General features: G+C 51.6%; 1 protein-coding gene across 2 annotated transcripts in view; it reads right to left on the bottom strand.

The window, feature by feature from the left end:
• ARHGEF18 (Rho/Rac guanine nucleotide exchange factor 18) overlaps positions 1 to 20,956 on the bottom strand; it is a 125,297-nt gene that overhangs the window by 75,603 nt on the left and 28,738 nt on the right. The window contains exons 7-10 of one of the 2 annotated variants that reach the window (XM_025367800.1): positions 20,537 to 20,581; positions 18,693 to 18,770; positions 16,476 to 16,578; positions 16,166 to 16,307 (exon numbers count right to left, since the gene is read on the bottom strand). In XM_025367800.1, coding sequence (XP_025223585.1) covers positions 16,166 to 16,307; positions 16,476 to 16,578; positions 18,693 to 18,770; positions 20,537 to 20,581 — 368 coding nt within the window. Of the gene's footprint in view, positions 1 to 1,352; positions 1,499 to 16,165; positions 16,308 to 16,475; positions 16,579 to 18,692; positions 18,771 to 20,536; positions 20,582 to 20,956 lie in introns of those variants that run through there. The other variant, XM_025367801.1, reaches the window with a different exon arrangement.

Below are 20,956 nucleotides of genomic sequence, written 5' to 3'. Positions count from 1 at the left end.
CTCCAGAGTAGCTGTGACTACAGGCGCCCGCCACCATGCCGGGCTAATTTTTGTATTTTAGTAGAGACGGGGTTTCACCATGTTTGCCAGGATGGTCTCGATCTCTTGACCTCATGATTCATCCGCCTTGGCCTCCCAAAGTGCTGGGATTATAGGCTTAAGCCACCGCGCCCGGCCGCTCCTGACACTTCTTACAGGTGGAGAATTAATCATTCACCCAGACACCTGCAAAGCTCATCCCTTGGCCACTGGGCTGTCTACATTGTCCTGAACTCACTCTCTGGTCAATGGGAAGAGAATGGGGCCTTTCAAAGCTACTGGCTGGAGTTTCATCTCCACGAAAACAAGGCAAAGGGGCAAACGCTGTGTTGGCCGCTTTGCTTCTATGGTAGAACTTTAAGAATGTTTTTTAACCCTGTGGTCCAGGCTTTAATCTCAACAGAGCAAGAGATAAGGGGCAGATAGCTACAGCAAAACACTCAAGCACTAGTCGAATTAACGCAGGAACAGAAAACCAAATACTGCACTTTCCCACTTGTAAGTGGAGCTAAACCTTGGGAACTCATGGACACAAAGAAGGCAACAGAAACCGGGCTCCACCAGAGCGGGGAGGGAAGGAGGAGGGCAAGGGTTGAAACACTAACTATTGGGTACTATGCTCAGTACCTGGGTGACGAGATCAGTCGCACCCCAAACCTCAGCATCACGCAATATATCCAGGTAACAAACCCGTACATGTACCCCCTCAATCTAAAATAAAAGTTGAAATTTTAAAACGTAAAACAAAAGGAAACATACAAGGACCAGGGGAAAGCTTCTCGCTCCCGTCCGCAATGAAAGCACCAGCTGAGTTCTTACACAAGAAACTAAAACCCAAGGCACAGATAGTTCTCATTGTTTTACACCCAAACGCTCCCTGCCAGGGAGGGCTGTCTGCTCCGGGAGGCCTGAAACACGACGGTGCTGGGTACTGTGGTGGGTTCCATGCCATCCCTGGTCCTGCCCCGGGCGCTCCTGAACGAGGAGCAGAGGCTGGGGCCCGAGTGACCCCTCCTCTCCTCTCCTGGAGGAGGGTAAGTTGCAGCACCCCAGGACTGGCTGGGGCTCGGACGGAGCCGGCGGGCATCGTCTGCACCTGTGCACCCTGCAATCGCCGCCTAGAGCCTCCACGCATTGAAGGAGCAGCCTGCACGCCAGCATCCGTTCGCCTGCCTGGAGGAGTCCCCCAGGAGCCGGTGGGAGGCCCGAGGCAGCCTCGGGGGTCCCGCGCCCCAGGCCACCCCCTGAAAAGAGCGAGGGCCCCCTCCTGAGCCCCGTTTTCCTAGTGACCGCCCCGCCGCCGCCCCCCTCACCTCGGCCCGATCGCCCGCAGGCCGCTCTCCGCCAGCTCCTCTGCCACTCTCGCAGCCGCCTCGGACGCCTCCGCCCGACCTCCGCCGGGCCTCCGCCGAGCCACAGTCACCAGCAGCTGGGAGCCGGAAGCGGGAAGCCGCGCAAGGAGAGTGGCGCATGCGCAACCCGCCTCGGAGGCGGGGAAGAGGGCGTGACCCGGAAGGAGGCGTGGCCTCGAGGGCGGGGCGCTCCCAGGTACCTGGGGCTGCTGCTCCCCGAGCCGCGGGGAGGGTCGTTGGCTCGACCTTGAGCTGGGTGCGGGCACCGAAGTGGGAGGGTGCTCGCAGCGAGGATAAGGGCGACTTTTGAGGGGCAGCAGCGGGGTTGGGGGGCTTTTTGAAGGAGATCAATGCGAGCCTGGCTATCAGTAGGGCCGGGGGCTCTGAGGGCACAGCTGGGTTGCGGGGATCCGGAGGGAGAGCAGCAGGGTTAGGTGGGCGTTTTGTGGGGTTAACGGAAGCCTGGGTGATTAGCGGGGCGGGAGAGGGAGTCCTGAGGAGGACAGCGGGTTGGGGGATTTCAAGGGGGGTACAGCACAGTTAGGGGGACCCTGAGGGAGGACAGCGGGGTTGGGGGAACCCCAAGGGAGAAGGGAGAACAGTGGAGCTGGGGGTGTTTTGGAAGAATCAAAGGATGCCTGGAAGGGTTGTCAGTGGGCTCCTAGGGGCTTGTTAGGATTGGAGGTACCTAAGCGGGGCACCCCGGTGGTAGCGAGTCTTAGCGGGTAGAGTCCAAGAAATGGAGAGGGCAGGGTCTGTCACCTGAGAAAAAGCAGCAGCATCAGGGAGTGGCGGGAGGATCACTTCAGCCCAGGAATTCAGGACCACCAGTCTGGGCAACATAGCAAGACCCCATCTCTACAAAACAGTTTTTAAAATGAGCAGGGCGTGGAGGCACCTGCTTGTGGTCCCAACCCCTCCAGAAGCTGAAGTGGGAGGATGACTTGAGCCTGGGAGGTCCAGGCTGCATTGAGCTATGATCAGGCCACTGCACTCCAGCCTGGGCAACAGCTGTCTCAAAACAACAACAGAAAAGAGGCAGCTTAGACTTCAGAAAGGCTGGTCTGGGAAAAATGAATCATATCTCTCTCCAGTGGTCTCAGACACCCCAGCATACATACCATCAGATCCCCTAAACACAGACACCCAGGCAGGTGCCATCAGATACCCAAAACAGGTTTCCAGGTAACCCCCAAATATGTCAGACACTCCACGTAGGTCCAGCAGATACCCCCAAACACATACTAGATAATCCCAGTACAGATGCTGTCAGATACCCTCAAACGGGCGCTGAGAGTTTGAAACACGTACCATACCCTCCCCCATCCACTTTCACACAGGTGCTATTTGGCAGATGGGGACAGGCCAGATGCTTCCCCCAGCACCAGAAGCCTCTCAATTGCCATCAGACACCCCAGCCTTGAGGTTGCCTGTCTAATCCAAGTCCCCTCCACAGGGGAGGCAGTTGAACAGTAACCAGGAGTCTAGCAGAGCAGCTCTCACCAAGGTTGGCTGGTCAGCCAGGCCCAGAAGATCTCCCCCTGGCCAGGCAAGATGGTTCATGCCTGTAATCCTAACACTTTGGCAGTCTGAGGAGGGAGGATCACTTGAGTCCAGGAGACCAGGCTGGGAAACCTAGCATGACCCAGTCTCTATTTTAGAAAAAAAGATTTCCCCAAACCAAATCACTTCAAAACATGCACAATATGTTGTTGAGAGTCCCCAGTTGAGAAGCTGGGGGGTGACATCCCCAAATGGACCAGCCTTCAATTTAAGTCCAACCTTCATGGTCCAGAGGAAGGGAGCATGTTCAGGGAATTGGATGGCCCAGAAATGCAAGACATAATTTGTCAGGCACCCTACTGCAGCTGAGGTCAGAAACCCTAACACAGGAGTTTATGAGGGCTCAATGAGTGAGCAGCTGTTTCTTCTCTGAGTAGCTATGACCTTTGGACTTAGGGCCATGAACCTTATTTTTTTCTTTTTCTTTTTTTTTTTTTTTTTTTTGAGACAGGATCTCACTCTGTCACTCAGGCTGGAAGTGCAGTGGCACAATCATAGCTCATTGCAGCTTCCATCTCCTGGGCTCAAGTCATCCTCCCAACTCAGCTTCCCGAGTAGCTGGGACCACAGGCATGCACCACCACACCTGGCTACTTTTTTTGTATTTTTTGTAGAGATGGGGTTTCGCCATGTTGCCTAGGTTGGTCTTGAACTCCTGGGCTCAAGTGATCTGCCTGCCTGGGCCTCCTAAGATGCTGGGACTGTAGGCGTGAGCCATCGTGCCTGGCCTTTGAACCTTATTTCTTTCTTTCTCTTTCTCTTTTCCTTCCTTCCTTCCTTTCTTTCTTTTTTCTTTTTTTTTCTTGAGACGGAGCCTCTGTCACCCGGGCTGCTGTGCAGTGGCACCATCTCGGCTCACTGCAGCCTCCACCTCCTGGGTTCAAGTGATTCTCCTGCCTCAGCCTCCCAAGTAGCTGGGACTACAGGTGTGCATGACCAAGCCTGGCAAATTTTTGTATATATATATATAGTTTTTTTAGTAGAGTCAAGGTTTCACCATATTGGCCACACTGGTCTTGAACTCCTGGCCTTAAGTGATCCTCCCACCCTGGCCTCCCAAAGTGTTGGGATTACAGGCGTAAGCCACTGCGTCTGGCCATAAACCTTATTTCTATAGCTATCTTGGTTATAGGAACTTTCAGGTGGACGCAGTCCTCCCCTCAACATAGAAACCAATTTTCTCAGAGATAATCAGGAAGGAGAAGCATCTCTCGTCTTTCTTTTATCCATCCAACCATTCCGCATTTATGAGTCTCTTGTTTTGTTTTGGTTTTTTTTTTATTTTGTTTTGTTTTTGAGATGACAGAGTCTCACTCTGTTGCCCAGGCTGGAGTTCAGTGGCGTGATCTTGGCTCACTGCAAACTCTGCCTCCCAGGTTCAAGCCATTCTCCTGCCTCAGCCTCCCGAGTAGCTGGGATTACAGGTGCCCACCACCACACCTGGCTAATTTTTGTATTTTTTGTAGAGATAGGGTTTTACCATGTTGACCAGGCTGGTCTTGAACTCCTGACCTTAGGTGGTCTGCCTGCCTCAGCCTCCCAAAATGCTGGGATTACAGGTGTGAGCCACCACACCCAGCCTCATTTATGAGTCTTTATCATAAAGCATCGGGGGCTCTAAGAGCTAAGGAGATGCAATGAGCTTAGGCCCAGAGCAGGGTTTTCTCAGTCTTGGCACTTTCGACAATTAGGGCTGGATAATTCTCGGTGGTGGTGGCAGGGGTGGTCTCCTATGCACTGGAGGGTGTTGAGCAGCATCCCTGGTCTCTACCTCCTAGATGCCAGTGGCTCCCCTGGTCCTGAAAAAAAATGCCTCCAGATGTTTCCTTGGCTGAGAGCAACTGGCCTAAGAGACATTCAGACACTTATCCAGCCTAATTCCGACTTCCTGGAAGAAGTGGGCCTGGGCTTTGTCTTAAAAGGATGAGTAAGAGTTAGGTGGGAGAGGGAGTTCCAGGAACAGCGCCGGATGAGCAAGGCACAGGTGATGTGTATGAACAGCCATGAGACTTCAGGGCGGCTGGGCCGTGGAGTCTGGGGAGCCTGAGTAGTGGGAGAGAAGCATGGAGGGATAGGTGGGGTCGAATCATAAAGAACCTCAAAGGTCAAGGCTAGGAACAGGACTGTCCGGCGTGGTGTCTGTTCTCTGAAAAGCATCCCCACTTTATCATAGAGGCCCACCTTCTCTAATTACCTGGAGTGTGAGTCATTCTCTGTTCTGTTTGTTTAACTTGCTGTGAGGCTGTTTCCTCCATGGGAGAGACTGTCATGTCTGGCTTTGAATACCTTTAAAAGCAGGTAGGCCTGTGGGGAGGCCTACCTTGGCCTACCGTGGCCTACCTTGGGAGGACCTTTCTCAGTCTGCTGGGAATGAGACACGGGTGTTATGGCCCCTGCATGCCTCCTGACACAGGTGGGGAGGGGTTTGCGGTCAGAGAACAGGGTTAGGGGCTGTGATTTTTTTTTTTTAATTACTTTTTTGAGACAGAGTCTCAGTCTGTCAACGGGTTAGAGTGCAGTGGCGTGATCTCAGCTCACTGCAACCTCTGCTTCCCGAGTTCAAGTGATTCCCCTGCCTCAGTCTGCTGAGTAGCTGGGACTACAGGCAGGCACCACCATGCCCAGCTAATGTTTGTATTTTTAGTTGAGACTGGCTTTCACCATGTTGGCCAGGATGGTCTCGATCACTTGACCTCATGATCTTCCCTCCTCGGCCTCCCAAAGTGCTAGGATTACAGGCATGAGCCACCATACCTGGCTGGGTCTGTGATTTATTATTATTTTTATTTATTTTTGCAGCTTTGCAGAGGCAAGGGTCTATGATTTATTTATTTATTTATTTATTTATTTATTTATTTATTTATTTTTTATTTTTTTTGAGACGGAGTCTCGCTGTGTCTCCCAGGCTGGAGTGCAGTGGCGTGATCTCGGCTCACTGCAAGCTCCGCCTCCCGGGTTCACGCCATTCTCCCGCCTCAGCCTCCCAAGTAGCTGAGACTACAGGCGCCCGCCACCACGCCCGGCTAGTTTTTTGTATTTTTAGTAGAGACGGGGTTTCACCATGTTAGCCAGGATAGTCTCCATCTCCTGACCTCGTGATCCACCCGCCTCGGCCTCCCAAAGTGCTGGGATTACAGGCTTGAGCCACCGCGCCCGGCCGGGTCTATGATTTAAATGCTAGCTTTGCCTCTTATTGGCTAAAAGGCTTTATATGACAATAACAAAAAAATGAAGCCGGGCGCGGTGGCTCAAGCCTGTAATCCCAGCACTTTGGGAGGCCGAGACGGGCGGATCACGAGGTCAGGAGATAGAGACCATCCTGGCTAACACGGTGAAACCCCATCTCTACTAAAAAATACAAAAAACTAGCCGGGCAAGGTGGCGGCACCTGTAGTCGCAGCTACTCGGGAGGCTGAGGCAGGAGAATGGCGTGAACCCGGGAGGTGGAGCTTGCAGTGAGCTGAGATCCGGCCACTGCACTCCAGCCTGGGCGACAGAGCGAGACTCCGTCTCAAAAAAAAAAAAAAAATGAAGAGGATGATGATGATGATACAAGGTACCGTTGCCCGTATGTGCCAGACATCATGCTATCATGCTAAGTGCTACCCACATCCTCTTTCTTTCCTTCCTTCCTTCCTTCCTTCCTTCCTTCCTTCCTTCCTTCCTTCTTTCTTTCTTTCTTTGAGATGGAGTCTCACTCTGTCGCCCAGGCTGCAGTGCAGTGGTGCAGTCTTGGCTCACTGCAACCTCCACCTCTTGGGTTCAAGGGATCCTCCCACCTCAGCCTCCTGAGTAGCTGTGATTACAGGCGTGCGCCACCACACCCCACTAATTGTTTTGTGTTTTTAATGGAGATGGGGTCTCACCATGTTGGCCAGGCTGGTCTCAAACTCCTGACCTCAAGTCATCCTCCTGCCTTGGTATCCCAAAGTGCTAGGATTACAGGCATGAGCCACCACACCCGGCCTTTACCCACATTATTTCTTTTTTCTTTTTAGGGACAGGGTCTTGCTCTGTGGCCCAGGCTAAAGCACAGTGGCAGATCATAGCTCACTGTAGCCTTGAACACCTGGGCTCAAGCCATGCTCCCACTTCAGCCTCCCGAGTAGCTAGGATTATAGGCGAGTGCCACCACACCTGGCTAAATTTTTAACATTTTTGTTGTAGAGACAAGGGTCTCACTATATTGCCCAGACTCCTGAGCTCAAGGGATCCTCCTGCCTCAGCCTCCCAAAGCGCTGAGATTGCAGGCGTGAGCTTCTGCACCCAGCCCTATATCATTTCTTTCACACAAACTCAAATCTTTCTTGAACTCAAAGAGTTGTCCTGCAAATCAAAATCAAATGATGTCTGTAGGAGAAAGAACTTAATTCCCACCACCCTGAGAGTGGAATGGATGTCATGACTTGCTTCCAAAGAATAGAGTAGGGAAACTGAAAAGCAGTTACTTTTGGAGATGTTACCTTCACAATGATTAAGGTTGACATCTCCAGGTATGTCCTGCGGATAGCATGGACCTCCTGATTTGATGAGACAGGAGAGTTCTAAAAAACCACAACCCCTGGCTCATTCTAATAAAACATCAGACAAACCCAGATTGGGAGATTGTGTACCAGATACCTGGCTAGTACTTCTCAAGACTGTCACAGTCATAAGCAGTAAGGTAAGATGAAGAGACCCTCACAGGCCAGAGACATTAGGGAGAGGGGATGATTTAAGATGATGTAAGGCAGGAACGGTGGCTACGCCTGTCATCCCAGTACCTTGGGAGGCCGAGGAGGGCGGATCGCTTGAGGTCAGGAGTTCGTCACCAGCCTGGCCAACATGGTGAAACCCCATCTCTACTAAACATACAAAAATTAGCCAGGCGTGGTGGTGCGCACCTGTCATCCCAGCTACTCGGGAGACTGAGGCAGGAGAATCGTTTAACCTGGGAGGCGGAGGTTGCAGTGAGCCGAGATGGCACCACTGCACTCCAGCCTGGATGACAGAGTGAGATTCCGTCTCAAAAAAAATAAAATTAAACAAATAAATAAATAAATAAAAATAATGTGGGGTGGACGCAGTGGCTCACATATGTAATCCCAGCACTTTGGGAGGCTGAGGTGAGTGGATCGCTTGAACCCAGGAGTTCAAGACCAGCTCGGGCAACATGACAAAACCCTGTTTCTACAAAAATAAAAATAAAAATAAAATAAATTATCCTGGTGTGATGGCATGCACCTCCAGTCCCAGCTACTTGGGAGACTGGGGTGAGAGAATTGCTTGAGCCCATGAGGTGGAGGGTGCAGTCAGCCAAGATCACACCACTGCACTCCAGCCTGGGCAACAGAGCGAGACCCAGTCTCATTTAAAAAAAAAAAAATAGCCAGATTTGGTGGTATAAGATTGTAGTCCCTGCTACTTGGGAGGCTGAGGTGGGAAGATCTCGCAAACTCAGGAAGTCGAGGCTGCAGTGAGCTGTGATCATTCCACTGCACCCCAGCCTGGGCAACAGAGTGAGACTCTGTCTCAAAAAAATTAAAAATAACATGAGGAGAAGATGGGGAAGAGGGCTTAAGGGGACGGTCTCTGTTTTCTTTGTACTTTCCTATAAATATAAAATTAAAAGTATATTTTTTAAAAATACAAAGGGCAGGTTGGGCACAGTGGCTCACGCCTCTAATCCCAGCACTTTGGGAGGCTGAGGCGGGTGGATCACCTGAGGTCAGGAGTTTGAGACCAGCCTAGCCAACATGGTGAAACCCCGTCTCTACTAAAAATACAAAAAGTAGCCAGGTATGGTGGCACATGCCTGCAATCCCAGCTGCTTGGGAGGCTGAGGCAGGAGAATGGCTTGAACCTGGGAGGAGGAGGTTGCAGTGAGCCGGGATGGCACCACTGCCCTCCAGCCTGGGTGACAGAGCAAGACTCTGTCTAGAAACAAACAAACAAACAAATAAATAAATAAATAAAATCAAAATCAAAGGGCATCATGTGGCAATGGACTGGTGATCAGGAGCTCAGGCTGTGAGTTCAAATCCTGACTTAAGCAAAAACTTAACTTCTTTGGGCCTCAGTTTCCTCATCTGTGAAAGAGAGAAAGTGCTAGTGTCTATAGAGTTACAAAGCTGAATGAGGAAATCGGTTTAGAGCACTTACAGACCGGGCTCGGTAGTTCATACCAGTAATCCCAGCACTTTGGGAGGCATAGGCAGGAGGGTCACCTGAAGGCAGGAATTCGAGACTAGCCTGGACAACATAGCAAGACCCTGTCTCTATTAAAAAAATATATATATATAAATAAAAACAAACTAAAGCACTTACAGTGTTTGCGATAGTGTAAGTGCTCCGCACCGTAATGCTAACCATTGTTATTATTATTATTATTTTTTTTTTTTTGAGACGGAGTCTTGCTCTGTCACCCAGGCTGGAGTGCAGTGGCCGGATCTCAGCTCACTGCAAGCTCCGCCTCCCGGGTTCACGCCATTCTCCTGCCTCAGCCTCCCGAGTAGCTGGGACTACAGGCGCCCGCCACCTCGCCTGGCTAAGTTTTTGTATTTTTAGTAGAGACGGGGTTTCACTGTGTTAGCCAGAATGGTCTCGATCTCCTGACCTCGTGATCCGCCCGTCTCGGCCTCCCAAAGTGCTGGGATTACAGGCTTGAGCCACCGCGCCCGGCCACCATTGTTATTATTTGTGCAAAGTCTTTTATGATTATAAAGTGACATTCAGGAAATTAGACATTGTTGGAACTCTCATCGCTCAAGGTCATTTTTGTAAGGGGTTTATTGATCTGCAGGACATGATAAGCTACTCGCCTTGCTTGCTACCAGATAACCTCATTCAGGGGTTGGCAAACTTGCTCTGTAATGCTGCAAACTCAACTCTGCCAACCAAAAGTGTAGCTTGAGCCAGACATGGTGGCTCATGCCTATAATCCCAGCACTTTGGGAGGCGGAGGTGGGTGGATCACTTGAGGTCAGGAGTTTGAGACCAGCCTGGCCAACATGGTGAAACCCCATCTCTACTGAAAAAAATTAGCCAGGCATGGTGGCAGGCACCTGTAATCCCAGCCACTCGGGAGGCTGGGGCATGAGAATTGCTTGAACCTGGGAGGTAGAGGCTCCAGTGAGCCAACATCGTGCCACTGCACTCCAGCGTGGGTGACAGAGCGAGATTCTGTCTCAGAACAAAATAAAACAAAAAACAAAGATGTAGCTTGGAAACAACCGAAGATGATACATAAATGAACAGGAGGGCTGTCCTGCAACAAAACCTTATTTGCAGACTGTAAAATGCAAATTTTTTTTTTTTTTTTTTTTTTTTTTTTGAGACGGAGTCTCGCTGTGCTCCCAGGCTGGAGTGCAGTGGCGTGATCTCGGCTCACTGCAAGCTCTGCCTCCCGGGTTCACACCATTCTCCCGCCTCAGCGTCCCAAGTAGCTGAGACTACAGGCGCCCGCCACCACGCCCGGCTAGTTTTTTGTATTTTTAGTAGAGACGGGGTTTCACCATGTTAGCCAGGATAGTCTCGATCTCCTGACCTCGTGATCCACCCGCCTCGGCCTCCCAAAGTGCTGGGATTACAGGCTTGAGCCACCGCGCCCGGCCAAAATGCAAATTTCATAGAATGGTTGTGTGTCACCAAATATTTGTTTTCAACCACTTACAAATGTAAAAAACCCACACTATTCTTAGCTTTCAGCGTATACAAACAAACAGAAAAACTCAAAAAACAAAAAAACAGGTGATGGACTACAGTGTACCAGTCCCTGACTTAGTAAATTGTTGCCAACCTTTTCCAAGGTCGCGTGTTCTATTTGGAGATCTGATGAAAACCCTGGATGCTCACCTCCTGCAGAAAAATGCAGGGACACAGCAGATGTGGTATACAACTCCAGGGGGTCTGAAAGCTCATACACGGGTGCCAGAGGCTGTCCCGCCCGAATTCCCAGCTAGAAGGCAGGAATTGTCTTTGCAGCTCCCCCAGTGCAGAAGGGATCCCAAGCAGCAATGGCAAATTCCGGGCTCAAAGAGGGGCCACTGAAGCCTGCCTTCCCTGAGAAGAGTCTGGGTGGAAGCTGGATTTGCAGACAGCAAGCCCAGCCATCAAGTGACAAGTGACAGGGTCCTCTGAGCAATGCCTCAGATGGGGGCAGGCATGCACGTTTGTGTGACCTGCAGCGGGTTCCGACAAACCTCTTCTACCTCCACTTCAAGCACACTGGCCTGTCTGCTGCCTGGGGCACATTCCTGCCCCAGGACCCTTGCACCTACGACCTGGAATACTCTTCCTTACATATCCACAGGGCCCTTTTCCTACTTCCTCCACATCTGGATTCCAGCGTCACCAATTCAGAGAGGCTATCCCTGGACACTTAAGGGAGAGCTGTGGTCCTCACCTGGGGGTGACTGCATTCCTACTCTGCCACTAGAGGACACTCAGCAACTTGGTCATCATAGCTAGGGGTGCTCCTGCCACCAAGTGGGTGAAGGCCATGGATGCTGTTCAACCTCCTCCCAGGCACAGGGCGGCCCCACACGACAGCCCCAAATATCAGTAGTGCTGAGGTTGACAAACTCTGTAATCACTCTGTCTCCTTTTCCAACTTCATATTTTTCCTTTGTCTTTTTTTTTTTGAGACAGAGTCTCCCTTTGTCGCCCAGGCTGGAGTGCAGCGGTGCAATCTCAGCTCACTGCAATCTCCGCCTCCCAGGCTCAAGCGATCCTCCCACTTCAGCCTCCGGTGTAGCTGGGACTACAGGCATGCACCATCATGCCCAGCTTTTTTTTTTTTTGAGACGGAGTTTTGTTCTTGTTGCCCGGGCTGGAGTGCAGTGGCACGATCTCAGCTCACTGCAACCTCCGCCTCCCGAGTTCACGCGATTCTCCTGAGTCAGCCTCTGAGTACCTGGGATTACAGGCTTGTGCCACCACGCCCGGCACATTTTTGTATTTTTAGTAGATATGAGTTTCACTATGTTGGCCAGGCTGGTCTTGAACTCCTGACCTCAAGTGATCTGCCCGCCTCGGTCTCCCAAAGTGCTGGGATTACAGGCGTGAGCCACCGCACCCGGCCAGGAAATACTTTTGGCTGTCCCAATTGGGGGGGAGGGGGGTTGCTATTGGCATTGAGTGGGTCCAAAGGCCAGGGATGATAGCCAACATCCTGCAATGCACAGGAGAGGCCCTCATGATAGAAAGTGATTGGGCCCCAAATAGGTCAATAGTGTTGAGTCTGTGAAACCTGCCTGTGAGCAGCAATGAGCCAACTAACAGCGTACAAATCACTCCTGGTTCTTGTTAAAATGCAGATTCTGGCCGGGCGCGGTGGCTCAAGCCTGTAATCCCAGCACTTTGGGAGGCCGAGACGGGCGGATCACGAGGTCAGGAGATCGAGACCATCCTGGCTAACACGGTGAAACCCCGTCTCTACTAAAAAGTACAAAAAACTAGCCGGGCGAGGTGGCGGCGCCTGTAGTCCCAGCTACTTGGGAGGCTGAGGCAGGAGAATGGCGTGAACCCGGGAGGCGGAGCTTGCAGTGAGCTGAGATCCGGCCACTGCACTCCAGCCCGGGCGACAGAGCGAGACTCCGTCTCAAAAAAAAAAAAAAAAAAAAAAAAAAAAAAAAAAAAAAAAAAAAAAAATGCAGATTCTGTTTCAGTCCATCTGAGATGGGACCTGGGATTTGATATTAAAAGTTCCCAGGTGGGCCAGGTGCAGTAGCTGATACCTGTCATCCCAGCACTTTGGGAGGCTGAGGTGGGAGGATCACTTGGACTGGGGATTTCGAGACCAGCCTGGGCAACATGGAAAAACCCTGTCTCTACAAAATATTAGCCAAGTATTTGTGACACGCGCCTGTAGTCCCAGCTACTTGGGAGGCTGAGGTGGGAGGATCACTTAAACCTGGGAGGCAGAGGTTGCAGTAAGCTGAGATTGCACCACTGCACTTCAGCGTGGGTGACAGAGCCAGACCCTATCTTAAAAAAAAAAAAAAAAAAAAAAAAAAAACGCTGGGAGCGGTGGCTCACGCCGGTAATCACAGCACTTTGGGAGGCTGAGGCGGGCGGATCACGAGGTCAGGAGATCGAGACCATCCTGGCTAGCATGGTGAAGCCCAGTCTCTACTAAAAATACAAAAAATTAGCCAGGCATGGTGGCGGGCACCTGTAGTCCCAACTACTCGGGAGGCTGAGGCAGGAGAATGGCGTGAACCCGGGAGGCGGAGCTTGCAGTGAGCCGAGATCGTGCCACTGCACTCCAGCCTGGGTGACAGAGCAAGACTCCGTCTCAAAATAAAGACATAAATAATTAAAAAAAAAAAAAGTCCCAGGTGGGCTAGCCATGGTGGCTCATGCCTATAATCCCAGCACTTTGAGAGGCTGAGGCAGGAGGATCCCTTGAGCTCAGGAGTGTGAGACCAGCCTGGGCAACATAGCAAGACCCCGTCTCTACAAACAGACAAAAAAAATTAAAAATTAGCAGGATGTGGTTATATATGCCTGTGGTCCCAGCTATTTGGGGGGCTGAGATGGGAAGATTGCTTAAGCCAGGGATTTCAAGGCTGCAGTGAGCTATGATCACACCACTGCACTCCAGCCTGGGGCAGAGAGAGAGAGAGAGAGAGATCCTGTCTCTAAAATAAAAATAAAATTTTTAAAAGTTCCCAGGTGACAGGCCAGGTATGGTGGCTCACACCTGTAATCCCAGCACTTTGGAAGGCCGAGGCAGGCAAATTACTTGAGGTCAGGAGTTCGAGACCAGGCTGGCCAACATGGCGAAGAAACCCCGTTTCTACTAAAAATACAAAAATTAGCTGGGCATGGTGGTGGGTGCCTGTAATCCCAGCTACTCGGGAGGCTGGGGCAGGAGAGTCACTTGAACCTGTGAGGTGAAATTTGCAGTGAGCTATAATCATGCCACTGCACTCTAACCTGGGTGACAGAATGGGACTCCATCTCAAAATAATAATAATAATAATGATGACGTTCCCAGATGATGGTGATGCTCTAAGTCAGTGGGCCACATGGACATACAAGACCTTGGATGACCCCAAATCAGAGTTTAAAGACCTCAGGATTTTTCTGAGAAGCAAAGCAAAAGCAGGAACAGAAACAAATGGAGAATGATAGTGAACCAGCAATCATAGAAGGAAGTGCCTGGTTCAGCTAAACCTGGAGCTGTTCAAGCAAGGGCACCCAAAAGCGGGCTCCCAGAACCTGCTCTGTGCAGCCTTGGTTCTAGATCTCTGGCTTTACTCACCCAACTTCCAACCTCCTACCTGCCCCTTGCATCTGATGCCTAAGATAGATTGAGCACACCTCATGCCCGGCAGAAGAGAACAAGGTGCCAGGGAAAAGAGGGAGTCACCTGCTGTCCCAAATTAAGGACTTCAACACGCCGACTTTGTTGGTGTACTGAAGATTTGGCAAAGGCTGGGCACGGTGGGGTGACTCACACCTGCAATTCCAGCACTTTGGGAGGCTGAGGCAGGAGGATCGCTTGAGTCTAGGAGTTTGAAAGCAGCCTGGGCAATAGAGTGAGACCTTGTCTCTACAAAAATAAGTTTAAAAATTAGCCAAGCACTGTGGTGCACACCCGTAGACCCAGCTGCTCGGGAGGAGGAAGTGGGAGGATTGCTTGAGCCCAGGAGGCAGAGGCTGCAGTGTGCTGAGATCACACCATTGCACTTCAGCCTGGGCAACAGAGTGAAATCCTGTCGCAAAAAAAAAAAAAAAGATTTTGCAAAAAGCCCATGCCAGCCTCTGCTGAGGATAGCTCACGGGTCACAGAGCTGGATGGGGATTGCCTAACAAAGAAAAAGCTCAAAGAGGAACAGCCTTGACACCACTGACCACCAACAGCCACGCCCAGCCCCATGGCCAGCAACGGCACTGCAGAAAGAGAGGGAAACGTGAAAGAAGGAAAATTCCCGTGCCTGGAGCAGGTAAAGCCAACAAATGCAAAACCTGCGGTCAGGTTGCTCAGAAGCACTTGCCCCGGGGTGGAGATGTTGCTCTCACTGCATGGTCTAAGCCTATCTAGGATCTGCTTGCCTATCTCATTCACCCATTGATTCCTGTCTGGAGGCAATTCTGCCCCCCCAGGAGACTTTTGGCCATGTCTGGAGACATTTTTGGCTGTTGCAACTGGAGGCAGGAGGTGGTTACTACTGGCATTTAGAGGGCAGGTGCCAGGGATGCTACTTAATATCTTACGATGCACAGGATAGCCCCTTAGAACAAAGAATTACCTGGACCCAAATGTTGACAGCGCTAAGGTCCAGAAACTGTGAACTAGCCTGAGTTCTGCCAGCCACAGACGGCGGTTTGGATTCTTGCTACAAACGGCGCACGCATCTTTTCTAACACGCAATCGCCACCACCTCCTCTTCTTCATTCCCTTCAAAGTGGAGCTTATTTGCAAAAAGACTAAGTTCTAAATCCCAGCCATGACCAGAGCCATCTCTTTCTGGGAGTCTCTTGAATCCGGTACTCTTTCTTGAGTAGAGACTCTTCCCCTCGCAACCCCGCAACCACCAAGAGCCCCAAGAAGCAGAAAACGACCTGTTATGGATAAAATTATATGCCTCCCCACCGTCAAATTCATATGTTGCAATCCTACTCCCCCACTTCTATCCTTTAGGATGTGACCTTATTTGTAAATAGAGTTTTTGTGAATGTAAATAAGCTAAGATGAGGCCACACTGGAGTCTGGTGAGCCCCTAATCCAATGTGGCTGGTATCCTTATAGAAACGGGAAATTGGGATACAGACAGGGCCACGTGACGCTAAGGGATGAAGCCAGGAGAGATGCCTGGAATGGATCATTTCCTGGCACCTTCATATGAAGCTCAGCCCTTGATCTTAGACTTTAAGCCTCCAGAACTGCAAGGGAATATATCTCTGATGGTTAAGCCACCTGGTAAGTGGTGCTTTGTCATGACAGCCCTAGCAAACCCATCCATGGCTCAAGTCCAGATGCTGCAGGAGGATTCCCAAAATATCAAAAGCTGGGACTTAAAGGGACTGTTGCCAGTCCTGAGTTAGCCCAAGGGACCCTGTGCCCAGGGAGCCATCCCTGGTTCTTTCCAGGGAGCCGCCAAGGAGAGGGCAAAACAGAACGAGGATGCACACATCAAGAGAGCCCAGAAGTATGATTGAAAGGACGCGAAGAAGAGAAGGTGACTGCCCTCCAGGAGGATGGATTGGGCCACCAGACTTACCCGAGCTCAAGAAGGGTTTGCCACACAGGGGGCAGCTGGAGGGGCTGGAGAAGGTCCCTTGCACGAGCTGGTGCCCATTGACACACTCCCGCCTCTCTCGTGCATCCTGGCCCTTGTCCTTTAGATGTGCCGGGCTCTTCCCCTGGATGGGACAGAGGCAGGTCTCAGGATGCCCTCTGCAGGGGCTGGCCCTCTTAGGTACTGTGTACGCAGCGCACCGCCAGCCCCAGTCACAGGGCTCCCGGGTTAAGGGCAGCATGCCAAGCTGGGGAAGGCAGAGGGGGGGCCCCCGTGGCTCAGCTCCCCTGACCTTCTCCTTCTGCCTGGTCACTCGACTGCGGAGGCAGCTCAGCCTGCGCTTCACGCTGGTACTCTTGTCACTCTTCTCATTCTTGCCAGCACTGTCCTCGCTCCTGGGGGATGAGAGGGAAGGTCCACTAGAGGGGGCCGGGGGCCATTCTGAGGCAGCCCTGTGGGTTGCTCCAGGAATCCACCTGGAACCTGTCTCCCTGTGGCCTCCCGGTCCTGCCTTAACCCTTCCCTGGCCCTTGACTTCCTCCTTCCCTCCCTCCTTCCCTCTCTTATTCACTCAGCAAACATGAATGAATGTTTGCAAAGTTCTGGGAGCTTTGGGGACTGGGTTTGCAGACAGAAATGCAACATGATCTCAGGTTTGAGGTCCCTTAATGCCTGGGCTGGGAATTTCAGCTCTGTTCACTTGTGATTTCTACCTCTAATTCACACCCCCCACCCCCACCCCGTATCTAATTGACCTTATTTATTTATTTATTTATTTATTTATTTTTTGACACAGAGTCTCACTCTGTAACCCAGGCTGGAGTGCAGTGGTGCAATCTCCACTCACTGCAACCACTGCCTCCAGGTTCAAGCGATTCTCATGCCTCAGCCTCCCGAGTAGCTGGGACCACAGGTGTGTGCCACAGCTAATTGTTGGTTTTTCTTTTGTTTTTTGTTTTTGTTTTTGTTTTGAGACTGAGTCTTGCTCTGTCGCTCAGGCTGGAGTGCAGTGGTGCGATCTCGGCTCACTGCAAGCTCTGCCTCCTGGATTCACGCCACTCTTCTGCCTCAGCCTCCCGAGTAGCTGGGACTACAGGTGCCCGCCACCACGCCCAGCTAATTTTTTGTATTTTCAGTAGAGTCAGGGTTTCACCGTATTAGCCAGGATGGTCTCGATCTCCTGACCTCATGATCTGCCCGCCTTGGCCTCCCAAAGTGTTGGGATTACAGGTGTGAGCCACCACGCCCAACCTGTTTTGTATTTTTAGTAGAGGCGGGGTTTCACCGTGTTGGCCAGGCTGGTCTCGAACTCCTGACCTCCGGTGATCCGTCCGCCTCAGCCTCCCAAAGTGCTGGGATTACAGGCATGAGCCACCGCACCCGGCCCTAATTGGTCTTTAAATCCTGCTCGTTCTTCTATCTGCTCCCCCATCCCCAACTCCATCCCCAGGTCACTGGCATGGCTTCCTGGATTTCAGGCACACCCTCATTTAATAAATATTAGGTCAGTGACATATAAGGCAGACATGATTCCTGCTCTGGTAGGATCTGTTTTCTGGGCGGAGATGCCATTTCTCCAGTCTGTGCCCCCGATCCCAGTCCAAGTGGCTTCTGGAACTTTGTAAATATCCGTAAATGTTTGTTGAATGAATGAATGAGTGAATGAGAGAGGGAGGGAGGAAAGGAGGGAGAGAGAAGGATTCAGGGACCTTCAGCCCTGTCTGTGATCCTCATCCTGTCCCCATCCTATCACCAGAACTGATGATGCTCATGCTCGTAGGCCCCCCTGCTATTTATTTATTTATTTATTTTTGAGAGGGAGTTTCACTCTGTCGTCCAGGCTGGAGTGCAAGGGTGCGATCTCGGCTCACTGCAACCTCCGCCTCCTGGGTTCAAGTGATTCTCCTGCCTCAGCCTCCTGAGAAGCTGGGATTACAGGCACCCGCCACCACGTCCGGCTAATTTTTGTATTTTTAGTAGAGATTGGGTTTCACCGTGTTGGTCAGGCTGATCTTGAACTGCCGACCTCAGACGATCCACCCTCCTCAGCCTCCCAAAGTGCTGGGATTATAGGCATGAGTTACCACGCCCGAGCCCCACTGCTCTTTAGGATAAAGTCTGAGCTCTCTCGTGTGGCTGAGGTTGTCTGGTCTCTGCTGACTTCTCCCACCTTCCCTCCTCCCCGCCCTACTCTGATGTCATTCCCTAAGCCTTCTAATTCCATTTTGTTTCCTTCATCCTCATCTGCACATATTGGCAAACTCCTACCCTTCCCTCAGAACCCTGCTTACATCGTCACCTCCTCCAGGAAGTCTTCCTCTGTTCTCTCAGGGTATACGAGAGCCTCATCCCTCCCTTCCCTGCCAGCTCCCCCCATTGCCCTGATGGGGGCCCCAGCTCCTGCCTCCAGCACAGGGGGCCTGGCCCAAAGGACCATCCGTAAACCCTTGTTCAAATCCAAGGCTGCCCTCCCCTGCCGTTCTCACTTGCATCAGGTCTGTATACTTACTCCGACAGGAATTCAAACCAGGTCAGGTTCGAGTGGGCTTCTCCGGAGCTGGGTGACATGCAAGCCCTCTGCCGGGCCCTGCAGGATCAGAGGGGACAGATACCTGGGTCGGCAGCCTCCTCTCCCACTCCCCTACCCCAGTGCTACCAAGTACAGGCAGGTACCAGGTACCCCATCTAAGAGCCCACCCGTCCTTGACACTCTGGGCTTGTGTGTGAGACATTGTGACAGGTTTTCCAGCAGAGGGCAGTAATGTGTCTTGGCTGAACAAAATCAGTGTTAGCAGGAAGATTTTTTTTTCTTTTTTTTTTTTTCTTTTTTTTTGAGACGGAGTCTCGCTCTGTCACCCAGGCTGGAGTGCAGTGGCCGGATCTCAGCTCACTGCAAGCTCCTCCTCTCGGGTTCACGCCATTCTCCTGCCTCAGCCTCCCGAGTAGCTGGGACTACAGGCAACCGCCACTTCGCCCGGCTAGTTTTTTTTTTGTATTTTTTAGTAGAGACGGGGTTTCACCGTGTTAGCCAGGATGGTCTCGATCTCCTGACCTCGTGATCCGCCCGTCTCGGCCTCCCAAAGTGCTGGGATTACAGGCTTCAGCCACCGCGCCCGGCCAATTTTTTTTTTTCTTTTTAAATAGAGATGGGGTCTCACTCTGTTGCCCAGGCTGGAGTGTAGTGGTACAATCACAGCTCACTGCAGCCTTGACCTGTGGGACTTGAGTGATCCTCCCGCCTCAGTCTCCTGAGTAGCTGGGACTATAGACATATGCCAATATGCCTGGCTAATTTTTAATTTTTTTTTTAACCAAGTACTTAAATCTTATACAATTTTTTTTTTAAACAGGGTTTGGCTCGGTTGCTCAGGCTGGTGTGCAGTGGCATAATCATGGCTCATGGCAGCCTTCAATGCTTGGACTCAGCCATTCTCCTGCGTCAACACCCCCACACCCCCTAGAGTAGCTGGGACTACAGGTATGTGCCACCACGCCCAGCTAACAACAACAAAAAAAATTTATACAGACAGAGTCTCACTCTGTTGCCCAGGCTGGTCGGAAACTCCTGGGCTCAAACAATCCTCCCAACTCAGCCTCCCAAATTGCTGGGATTACAGGCGTGAGCCACCTCACCCAGCAAATTTTTAATTTTTTTTTGTAGAAACAGGGTCTCACTATTTTTCCCAAGCTGGTCTCAAACTCCTGGACTCCAAATGATCCTCCCACCTTGGCCTCCCAAAGTGTTGGGATTACAGTGGTGTGAGCCACTGCACCCAGCTACAAGAAGATTTTGTAACAGATGGCAGTGTCTTAGGCAGGAGGCACCTTTACCTGTTTGCTCCAAGGGCCCCCTGCGCTGGGGCAGCCTGCCCCCTCTCCACCTCTTGTCTTCTAGCCTCCTCCTTCCTCTCCTGCCTCATTTTTCTTCCCTTGAATGCAGCCTTCCCTTTCTTCTTTCTTTTTTTTTTAAGTCAGAGTCTCGCTGTGTCACCCAGGCTGGAGTACAATGGCGTGATCTCGGCTCGCTGCAACCTCCACTTCCGGGTTCAAGCGATTCTCCTGCCTCAGCCTCCCAAGTAGCTGGGATTACAGGTGCCCGCCGCTATGCCCGACTAATCTTTGTATTTTTAGTAGAGACAGGGTTTTGCCATGTGTGCCAGGCTGGTCTCGAACTCCTGACTCGGCTTCCCAAAGTGCTGGGATTCCAGGCATGAGGCACCTTGCCCAGCCCTCACCCAGTCTTCTCTACACCTGTCTCCCACACCTGTACACGCCCCTGCATGTCTCCTACTCTTGTCTCCCTCTTTGTTCCTCCACGTCTGTCCCCTCATGCCTGTCCCGATTCCCACTTACCCATGGTACTGTCGAAGTTCTTGAAGCACCTGCTGGACAATCAGCCTGTGGGGGTTGGGGTGGGATTAGAACAGCCCACGTTAGCTCCAGGTGACAGACACCCTCCCAGAGACAAGCTGGGGTTGCCCAACCAGGCCTCAGGTCCTGATGCAGACCCTACTCAAAGCCAGCTACTCTGGAGGCTGAGGCAGGAAAATCGCTTGAACCTGGGAGGCAGAGGCTGCAGTGAGCCGAGATTGTACCACTGCACTCCAGCCTGGGTGACAGAGGGAGACCAAGTCTCACAAGAAAAAAAAAAGCCACAATTATCTCCTAAGGCTACACTGAGAACCCTTCTGAGGGGCCTGGGCCTCTCCTGCCGGGAGAAGGACGGTGTCAGAAAGAAGATGAGGTTATGGGGGACTAGTGGGACGGTGTCTG

Source organism: Theropithecus gelada, chromosome 19, assembly GCF_003255815.1.
Source record: "Theropithecus gelada isolate Dixy chromosome 19, Tgel_1.0, whole genome shotgun sequence".
NCBI classification, from domain to species: Eukaryota; Metazoa; Chordata; class Mammalia; order Primates; family Cercopithecidae; genus Theropithecus; species Theropithecus gelada.
This window is presented reverse-complemented; position numbering and strand designations above follow the sequence as displayed.